Source organism: Electrona antarctica, assembly GCF_951216825.1.
Source record: "Electrona antarctica genome assembly, chromosome: 19".
Classification (NCBI taxonomy): Eukaryota; Metazoa; Chordata; class Actinopteri; order Myctophiformes; family Myctophidae; genus Electrona; species Electrona antarctica.
This window is the reverse complement of record NC_136800.1, coordinates 2,690,393-2,700,948: the sequence shown is the minus strand read 5'-3', so window position 1 is coordinate 2,700,948 and position 10,556 is coordinate 2,690,393. Positions and strand designations below refer to the sequence as shown.

General features: G+C 40.8%; 1 protein-coding gene across 9 annotated transcripts in view; it reads right to left on the bottom strand.

Moving 5' to 3' along the window:
- Positions 1–1,856: 1,856 nt before the first annotated feature.
- Positions 1,857–10,556, bottom strand: part of dtna (dystrobrevin, alpha) — a 40,907-nt gene continuing 32,207 nt past the window's right edge. For 6 of the 9 annotated variants that reach the window (XM_079530137.1, XM_079530141.1, XM_079530136.1 and 3 more), the window contains 7 exons: positions 10,091–10,111; positions 7,275–7,434; positions 6,399–6,488; positions 6,206–6,305; positions 2,845–2,962; positions 2,663–2,704; positions 1,857–2,083 (listed from right to left, as the gene is read on the bottom strand). In XM_079530137.1, coding sequence (XP_079386263.1) covers positions 2,687–2,704; positions 2,845–2,962; positions 6,206–6,305; positions 6,399–6,488; positions 7,275–7,434; positions 10,091–10,111 — 507 coding nt within the window. In that variant the 3' untranslated portion in view covers positions 1,857–2,083; positions 2,663–2,686. The remainder of the gene's footprint in view (positions 2,084–2,662; positions 2,705–2,844; positions 2,963–6,205; positions 6,306–6,398; positions 6,489–7,274; positions 7,435–10,090; positions 10,112–10,556) is intronic. The other 3 variants (XM_079530143.1, XM_079530139.1, XM_079530138.1) reach the window with 1 other exon arrangement.

Here is a 10,556-nt window from a genome sequence, read left to right as displayed (position 1 = left end):
TAGTTACGACCGTATAGGTGAATATCCCAGTCATACTTAACACAGGCCTACATTTTACGTAAAAGTATAGGTCCACGCTGGCGGGCCGCGGGCGGCGGTGGCTCAGGGGTAGAGTGGCTGGATGGTAACCGCAAGGTTGCCTGTTCGAACCCTGGCTCCCCCAGAGTTAGTGTCGAAGTGTCCTTGAGCAAGACACTGAACCCCTAATTGCTCCCGATGTGCTGGCTAGTGCCTTGCATGGTTTCTGCCGCCATCGGTGTATGAATGTGTGTGTGAATGGGTGAATTGATGCACAATCTATGTAAAGCGCCTTGGATAAAGGCGCTATATAAATGCACCATTTACCACTCCAAAGATCCAGACATTCCATTGCTTTATGTTAAAACTTAAAAGGCAGGGTGCATCTGGGCTTCTGTTGTTGTTTTACCACAATGCTTTGGAGACAAGCCGTGTCAAAGACTTCTGACAATAATAAACAATTTGGAAAATTGGTTCCGTCATAGGCTGGAATATTTATTCTGAATGGCAAAGCTGCCTGCACTTGAGAGAGGAAAATTCCTAAAATCCACACTGCGGGATCTAGTCCTGGTCGAGTGCTTTAATGTTCGCTCAGACAGTAGGTCTACTGTCTGTATATGTGATGAATTACAGACAATAGTTTGAAAGCAGTGAACAGTGCACTCATGACAGTTAATAAATGTGCAGTGCCAACCCAATGCAATTGAAGTGTGCCATATCTGGAATGGAAAAAGAAAAGAAAGTTCATAGGCGACAAAATTGCCATATTGTGTCAACAACACTTTATTATGCATCACCTTCATGCAAAATCACTGGTATGAACTATAGCTCAAAAATCATACTAGATATATTTCACACATTTATGATTTTAGATTGGCTTGCCACTTTTCCTAAAGTGGTAACGTTTTACACACCCATACACTGAGAAACTACACCATGTGTGTATGTGATCTCGTGAGAGATGTACTGTATGTATGTGAAAGCAACTGTTTGGTCAGAAAATAAAAATGAATAATACAACTAAAAATGTTGTCAAAAAGAGCTAACATTAATTCAGGAACTACTGATAGTAAAAAGTAGTTGTTCAATGCCTCTGCCAATGTAAACCATTGCATGTGAACAATTTGGAACATTATTCCTACGGCTATTTCTTTTGTCATAAGATTTCTCTGCTGAATTTCAAATCTATCTGTCAGTATCAATTCAATTGACACTACATTCGTAGGAGTTAGTATAGATAATATGAAACTATATTATATGATATATAGTTTCATATCACATGAAACGATATGAAAGCCCTCTTCCAAGAGGCCGATTTAGTATGGTTTAAACCTCGCATCAGTGAGGGAAACCTGTACGTACTGCTAAAAATGTACAATGTTATCGTGCATTGACACATTGAATGGACTGCAGTGCTTTGAGAGGTCATCCTATCAGCCAAGTGCACATGATTATGAGTAAGGTACTAAATCAAAACAACCGTCTGGCATATCCTATTAGAGACACTGAGTCAAACAATACAAAACAAAAGCCAATCAACAGCAACAGAAATCCATGTACTAGTGGGCAAATCCGGTCATAATGACCAGAGTTAAACATTTACAAGTTATTGAAAAATATTAGAATCTTCAACTCATTAGTGAGATCCACTTAGGATGCATATCTTAACCTCAACAACCTCAACAAAACACACTAAGGCTTACGTTTGTATTTTCTTGTCTTTTTAGAAATGCGGGAACCCAGATTTGCCCACCTGTATGACTTGGTTACTGTTCTTTCACAACTGTTAAACTGCCCCCCCAGGCCCCCGCCCCCCCCACCCCCCCGAAAAGTCATATGATATTTATGGCACCTGTGGTATAATAGACTGCTCAGTTGTTAATAATCTCTCCATATCAATTCACAGTATTATCTTAAATATGTGGCTGAATAAAAATATATCTTTTCATAAATGTATTCTATGGTTGTATTTAGCAGTGTCTTCAACTTCTTCATGTCTTCACACCTCTCTACGCTCGGCCTTCTTCCAGTGTCTTCAACTTTCGTTGCTTCTCATATTACCGACCTGTGAAAGTGAATTGTCTATTTTTATTGCTTGCCCAGAATAAAGTAAAATACAGTATAATGGTGTAAAAATACCAGAGGTCCTCGGATAAAAAATGATATGTCGAATAAAGACAGGCATCTGTTAAAATAAATAAATCAGGCATTTGGGGGGGATTGCTGGCTTGTCTTCCAGTTTTAACATCAATGTACCAAAGTAATCCAAAGAAGATCCAAACATATATTATTGTGGATTATTTTCAGGGCTGATCCAAAACCATTTACATCATATACAGTATCATGCTAATTTATTTTTTCTTTCACCGTACGGATTAGACTATGGAGTGTTAACCTGTTAACTAAAATGCTTGCAATTGCTGGTGGTTTTTCAGCTGTTTCAACTTAACTTCTGTTTGTAACCCTAAACCTATAATTCTGACATTTAGCAAATAGCATAACATATTTCTTAATACCATAATGGTACTTTGTTAGGTTTTCTGTTGATGAATCAAACGCACTAACATATTGTGAGCATTATTAATGTGGGGTGTGTGTAATGCATACGTTGCATACGCTTGCGAATGGTTAGATTATTACCTACCAGGAATCAAGATAACAAACATGGTCACTGCTGCAATGACACCTAATCCACACAGCATGGAAGTGAAAAGCACAGAGTTAGTAATTATAACAGAAATGACTACATTTATGACTACATTTATTTATAATAATAATCATTTTGTTCCTAACTATTGTACTATGACTGAGCCTGTGATCTCTTACCATGCAGGCTTTCTCTGGCTCTGGTCTGTGCTTCATTAGCTCTTCCATGTTCAGCTCACCCTCCAGCTGTCGTTCCAGGTCAGTCTCGTAGCTGTCCTCATCTGCAACAGCACTGCACCTATTAAATATAGCAAATAAAGCATCATCAGCACTCACAAATAAGTAACTCTTTTCACCATACTCTGTCCCCTATGCCTATGGAGAACAATAAATAATTAATTTGAATCTGATCTGAATTTGGGCAGTTTTTAACCTGAACATCAAGCTGTAATCGTATTTCATGAAAACTCAAATCACCGTCGATCCCTGTACTCTCCAAGTACACAAGTCCTCCCAATTATTGGTTAATTCAAATTTCCTTGGCTTGAAACTAATGTGTACGTTTAAGTAACGCTGTTTATTAACCACACAAACCCTAGAGTACACTGTACCTATTCTGGGAAGGTCTTACTTGGTCTTACTTCTGTGAAAATAGCCAGTCTACAGGCTCACAATGTGTCACAATGCGCCACGACACATTGCAACGTGCTGTGAGCTAAAGTAGATTTACCATTTTTAATGAAGATATTTGGTGTAGCGTTTGATTGATTGATTGATTGATTGAAAAATGTATTAACAGTTTGCAGAATTACAGTACATTTCAAGTAGCGGGGGGAAAAAGGGAGGGGACGAGACAGCTGGGGGGGTGGATCCCGGTCAATAAAGTATAGGGTTTAAGTGTTAATGTGTAATGATTTTCAGGAGCTTGTTTCTGTTGGTGAGGGTAAGCATGGTGAAATAGCAGGTGGCACAGTACAAGGGGATAGATTCAATAATGCTACTGTACAGAAGATAGACCTGTATTGATCCCACAGGGAGACTTCAGTTGCCAGGAGCAGCACAGCAGCAGACACAACACAGATACAGGAGAGAAGTAGATAACAGCTAAGGATAGCAACAAGATAACAAAACTAAAACTAAAACCGTACTATTCACTAGCACAACTGACAGGCAGCCCTGCAGTCTAAAGCCCAAAACCACACCGAAAGGGTCGAGACGGGACGAGACGGTTTGATTGATTGATTGATTGATTGATTGATTGATTGAAATATTTATTAACAGTTTGCAGAATTACAGTACATTTCAAGCACAAACTCAATACAAAGACTGTTAACTGTGAGTGGACGACCCAATTAAGCATTACACTTGTTTACAAGAGGGTCCACCTTGTTCAATTCATCAAAACATTTAGAGACGTAGAGACGTAGATGTGGCAGCGGTGGCCGAACGGTTTGCGGAGCGGTCTTGATACCGGAAGGTCGCCAGTTCGTATTCCCGGACCGGCACGTTAAAATTACCACCGCTGAAGTGCCCTTGAGCAAGGCATTGAACCACTACCATGAAATGTTCTATGAGCAGGGCCTGGCTGTAAACAAGTATCTGATGCTTAGTCCAGTTACCTTGGGTAAATATAGTAACTTTGCTTTGCTTTGCTTACTGTTTTAGCGTTCGCCCCCAGCAGTGTGATATGGTCCTGTTGCACGTCGACCCATGTCCACCCAAGTGATTCAAACTGGTTCCATTCAATGGCCCAAACCACACCAATGGGTCGCCAATGCATCTACTCTCAACCGTTTGGTTGCAAGGAGTTGCATGGCGACCCATTGGTGTGTTTTGGGCTTAACGTGGTGTGACAGTCTGCCAGTGAGGTACTGTGGTACAGCAGTCCATTTCCCAGGCTACGCAGGCATCATAGTCCACCTGCATCACAGTGAGCTTCTCAGCTATAGCCTTTGTGGCTGGATAGTGTTGAAGGCGTTGGAGAAGTCGAAGAACGTGATTCTTCAGTGCTGCTGCCTTGTTTATTGCCCTTTTCTGCATTATATTGATAGTATACAAATACAGTATAGACGGGAAATGGGGAGAGAGAGACAAGGAGTGACACACGGTAAAGGTCATCTGGATCGGGATTCTGGACATTGGAGCCGGATGGTATGGTGATGATGGTATCACTTAACCCAAATGTTCGCTTGGTACGTGAAGTGAAGGTCTAGGACGGTAGTCACTCACCCACAGTTTCAGGTGTCGCAGTAAGTCTCTCTCTCTCTCTCTCTCTCTCTCTCTCTCCTCTCTCTCTCTCTCTCTCCTCTCTCTCTCTCTCTCTCTCTCTCTCCTCTCTCTCTCTCTCTCTCTCTCTCTCCTCTCTCTCTCTCTCTCTCTCTCTCTCTCTCTCTCTCTCTCTCTCTCTCTCTCTCTCTCTCTCTCCTCTCTCTCTCTCTCTCTCTCTCTCTCTCTCTCTCTAAGGTCATCATGACATGTGATCTCAAAGCAACTGGCCTGTAGTCGTTGAGGACCAAGGGATGTCCCTTCTTGGGTACTGGAGACAATGCAGGAGGATTTCCAGAGTTGACACACCCTCCCTAGACAGAAGTAGCCTGGCTTTGCCAGACTCATAACATATGGATTCACTGACGCTTCCTCCCCGTAAGCGTCAGTGAATCCACGGTATGAGTCTCATGGCTAAGTCAGGCTAAGACAGACGTATAGCAGCAGGAGGTGAGGTTTGAGATTGCAAAGAGTCTTTGTTGTTGTTCCATGTTCATGGAAGTCTGTGACGTTGTGATCAAAGAGCTCAGTTCATTGCCCAGGATGATGCTGAGATACTTTCCAGTTTCCACCATCTCTCCACTCCGTTGATGGAAGTGGGGAGATCAGGGGGTGGCGAGTCTGTTGCAGGTGTCAAAGATGTCATCTTGGTGACGTTGAAGAGTGCACCACTGGGTGAAGATGGTGAGCTGCTACTGAGTCCCTGTCTGTGAGGTAGGGCAGGGGTTCTCAACCCGTGGGTCGCGACCCCTCGGGGGGTCGCCAAATTATTTTAGGGGGTCCCCAAATTATAAAAAAAATAAAAATAAAAAAAAAGATTTTAAAAAAATATATATTTTCACGATTTTTCAAAAATAGCAGACCTACAAGCTCGTAGCGCGCCACTCGGTGGCGCGCTATGAGCTTGTAGATCTGCTATTTTTCAATAGCTAAATTATAACAATGCTTAAAACACCAAAAGGGGTTCCCGCCCAAAATGGTTTAAGGTTATTGTAGCAGTCAATTTATATTGGGGGTCGGGAGGGGGCGGGGCGGGGGTCCCGAGACATTGCCAAAGCATTTCCGGGGGTCCCCGGACAAAAACGTTGAGAACCCCTGAGGTAGGGCGAATCATTCTAAGGGCCCTACCCTATAGGTCCTGATGTACTGTAGTCCCTATAGTAAGTCATTTCTAAACTCTCTGAACCAAAATGTTCTGAAATCTATGTTTTCTGGGAGAGTGGGTGATACCATGATATGCATTTACACAAAATATAGCATACTTTAAATGTATTACCGTGACGTAGTGGTAACCTCTGTGAGGAAGGCATCTGAAGTGGTCGAGGTTATCATGTCTGAATCCAAATCCACAAGGCTCTCCGTCTCACTCCCACCCTCTAAGCCACACAAAGAGACTTAATTAATTCAACAACAAAAAAAACATTTAAAAAAAAATAAAAACAAAAGCAGTTCAGGTAATAGAATTTCACCTGAATTTAGTTCCTTAACCAATGATGACATTGTGTTGGTTATGGAGTCAGCAGCAACGAGTAGGTCATTTCTCAAATTCCTCCTTGGGCCTGCGGATCAGAGAAGATACATTTGCAGGGCACTCGCCACGTTCCAGTCACACCTCTGACAGTATGAACAATGCATGCCAGCCAGTATATGCACAGTAAAGATCCTCAGTGGTCATTTATCCATATCCTGATACTGCGTTCACGCTAGCTACAAGTCCTTTTAAATGGAAGCCAGCGACATGAAGGCACAAAGGGACGGCCGACACTCTGTGACGGGCGTGCCGGGACGTGCCAAAACAATTTGAGCTGGTTTCCAGCTATCTAATGACGCAGTGAAGCGTCAATCAATCATATGTTTTTGTTTCACCATTTCCACTCCCCTTCCCTTCTCTATTGCCACAATTCCTGCTCCAATTCCGTAAAAGGAAGAAGAAAAAGTACTAGTACTGTATATTGATTACCTCAACTACCGATAATTTAGGAACTCAACATATAGTCATATATACTACGTTAGTTCCATTGATCTAAGCCGCGTGAACTAGGGCATTAAGCAACTAGTCGACTAGTAAATCCACTAGTCGACCTTGTTGGTATGGTTTTTCGATTTTGTAGGCCTCAAGATCAAGTAGATTATAGTTATAGTCACCAATGTACACCGTTTTTAAATGTACAAATATTTATTTCCCAAAAAAGTTAAACTAGGTAGTTACTAAACTAGGCAACTAGTCAACTAGTAAAAATGACTAGAAGTGAATGCCCTAGCGTGAACACTTTTGAGATTTTCCAGAAAGGCTTGTGAACCACTGATGTACGGCACTGTGCATTTACTATTTCTAACTGTGTTACCCTGAGCAAAGGCCTCCTGCACGTCACCTCCCACGCCCATGAGTGAGTCCTGAGGTGTGTGAGTAGGGGTTGTGCCGGCAGACTCTGAGTGTATAGGTGTGGGGATGGGCCGGCAGGCCGTGTGGCTGGGTGAGGAGCGTGGAGAACCAGGCCCCTGAGTCTGAAACACAAGGAAGTATTTAGAGACACAATGTGTGGCATTTTCCCTCACTCCTTGTTGGAGTTGTGCGTATATCTACTCTATGTCTGAGCATAGACATGTTAACGCCCCTGCCTGCCTCTGATTGGCCTACCGACACTGCCCGTCCTGCCCCAATTAATGGTCTCACCAGACTGTCCTCCGAGACTTTTATTTTTGTAGAAGAGGCAAACTAATATTGTTTATGCCGTTTGCTTTGATTGAATGATTGATTGAACACGTATTTGTATGATTTGATTTGGGTGTGTTCTAAATTAAAGTGTTAGTGTTGATTATTGTGTATTAATCTAATTATAGTAAACTAATACTATTATACTAACAAAGATAAAGATCAAGGGAAAAGAGACCTTTTTACAGTACAATAATGTTTCAAGTTTACACTGTACACATAAACGGCATAAACAATATATTAGTTTGCCTCTTCTACAAAACATAAAAGTTACTGTCGCGCGTGCCAAGCTGTCATTCTCTTGTATTATATCGTACTTGTATTATATATTTATTTCCCACCACAGAGTAACCTCGCGGCAGACTATCCAGCATATAGCGATCCACCTCGGAGGAAACTCTGGTAAGGCCGGCAGTGTCGGTATAGGCCAATCAGAGGCAGGCGGGGTGTTACCATGTCTATGCTCGGACGTAGAAAAGACATACGCTGGAGGCGTCTGTGCACTAACCAACTGGGATGAGGAAGACTGAGAAATGTCATTCATTAACAAAATGTGTGTTATTTTAAAGGTAATGTAATGTTTCTTGTCTTGAAATATTTTGTTTTATTTATTGTACATGAATGTCACTCAAGTGACAAGTGACTCCACCATGGCCCGTAGCACTTGCCCTAGCCTAGCCCCTTAGATAGCACATTATGTAGACTTAGATAGTATTTTAAACAGACTTATAGCTTGTTATGTAGACAGCTCTAGAATTGCACTTTATGTAGTCATAGCACTTTATAGTACACATGTATAATATATTATATAGTATAGTATGTATAGTTTACATAGATACTCCACTGTTACGTTCTTAGTTTACGCATGATTCATGATAACTACTTTTTATACATGTGACGTATGCCATGCTTTTTGTTTTTGCTTAATGTAAGTCGCTCTGGATTAAGAGCGTCTGCTAAATGCCTAAATTGTAAATTGTAATTGTGTTATTATGACATGTATTTGTTACCTAAGAGGACCACAATGGAAATAAGTCCTTTTTGGTGACATATCCCCGACTGGTTATAAACGCTATTAGTCTTTTAAACTTTTCAACAAGAGTGACTTGGTCTCTTCCTTTTTTGCATCAATTCTGTTACCCAGTTGTGCGCATTTAGCCGTACACTTAAACCCCAGCATTCCGCATTCTGGTCAAACCTTTGCAGACAATAGCAGATTGTTGTGCCACATTGTAAGCTTGTCAATCGGCTATTTTCAGCGAAGACATTTTATGAAGCGTGAAAACAGAAAGGTGACTAGTATAGAACCCTGTGGTATTCCGCTCAACAACGTATAGGGTTTAAGTGGTTAATCTGCCAACTCGTCACTTCAAATTGTTAGGGATGGACATAATAATTCAGCAGTGCTTCCTCCACGGCGTGCCGAGTCACACTGGAGTGCAGTGAGTCAATTAAGTCCAGGTGCGCTTTGTGATTTGTTTGGTGACAAACACACATTGTTATTGCAATACAAATAAAGAAGGTTATGAATTATGTTTACATTTACTAATTAAGTACTTCAGATCGGCAATTTTTTTTGCTTGGTCCCAAACATTAGAAAACCACTGATATACCCTATTGTGCTGAATATAAGACTATGTTTTTTACTTTTTTTATCCAATGAAAAAAAAATATATATATACTTTATATATAGTCGTATTATAATCGGGGACTACCGGTAGACTATTTGACATTCTTGCAAAATGGGGGTGGTCTTATAATCATAGTCGTCTTATATTTAGCACAATACAGTACATTATACACAGATTGTCCCCCGGGCATTCAGTGTTGCTCAAAGTTGGTTAACCCATTTAGGCCTGACCTCAAAATTTAATAATACATATTTTCACGATTCTTCAAAAATAGCAGACCTACAAGCTCATAGCGCGCCACTCGGTGGCGCGCTATGAGCTTGTAGATCTGCTATTTTTCAATAGCTAAATTATAACAACACCAAAAGGGGTTCCCGCCCAAAATGGTTTATAACCACGAATGCCGCAGTGATCATTTGTCGCATTCTCATACAGTTGCCTTATTTAGTCACAAAGACAGACATAAATAAAACAGCAAAATTACCTGAAATATTATAATTTCTGTTCAGTCAAAAACCTTAAAATAATGCACAGACTGCCAAGAAGCTTGCCAATTTTAAAATAATATAATGTCTATTATCCTATATTATCTTTTAGTAAACAATAATAATCCTCATGAACATGCCAAAATCTATTTTTGTTAGGTCATTAGGCTATGTTATGTAAATATTACTCAAATATGTTACATACGGTACTTTCCTAGTTCTCAGAGAACTGCCACACAGCATTAAAAACCAACGCAAACATAATGCTCTCATGTACACATGCAATGAGTTTGTGTTTTATTTTAGTTTGTCTATGGGCCTGCCGGACTTACAGCTTGTTTCCGTTCCTCCTCCTGTTAAAAAAGGGCCATTTCAATTCACATAAAATATTCTTTTATCACTCATGAAATGACAACGTGGGCATTCATTTCTAACACTCCATTTGATATTTACTCCAGACTATGACGAGCATGTCTTCCTCATGCATATTGAATGGCTTGGTATTGATCCTTTTAGGCTAATTAGATCAAGAGATTTTCTATGTGCTTTTGTTCCCTTTTTTTCTTTACTGAATGGGTTCCAGGATTGATCAGATTGACGGTCTCACCACTTAAACCAGTACAGTAAGTAGTCAAATGCCTTGGGAGAGTCCCCGTGTTATTGATTGCTAAAGATAGTCTCACTCTGGAGATTAAACCCTCTTACACATGTCTGTACATGTTGAAATGGAGCACAACCCCACGTCTACTCCTGTGTGGAGTCTAGAAAGACATGTAGTGCATGCTTTAAATCAAAAAG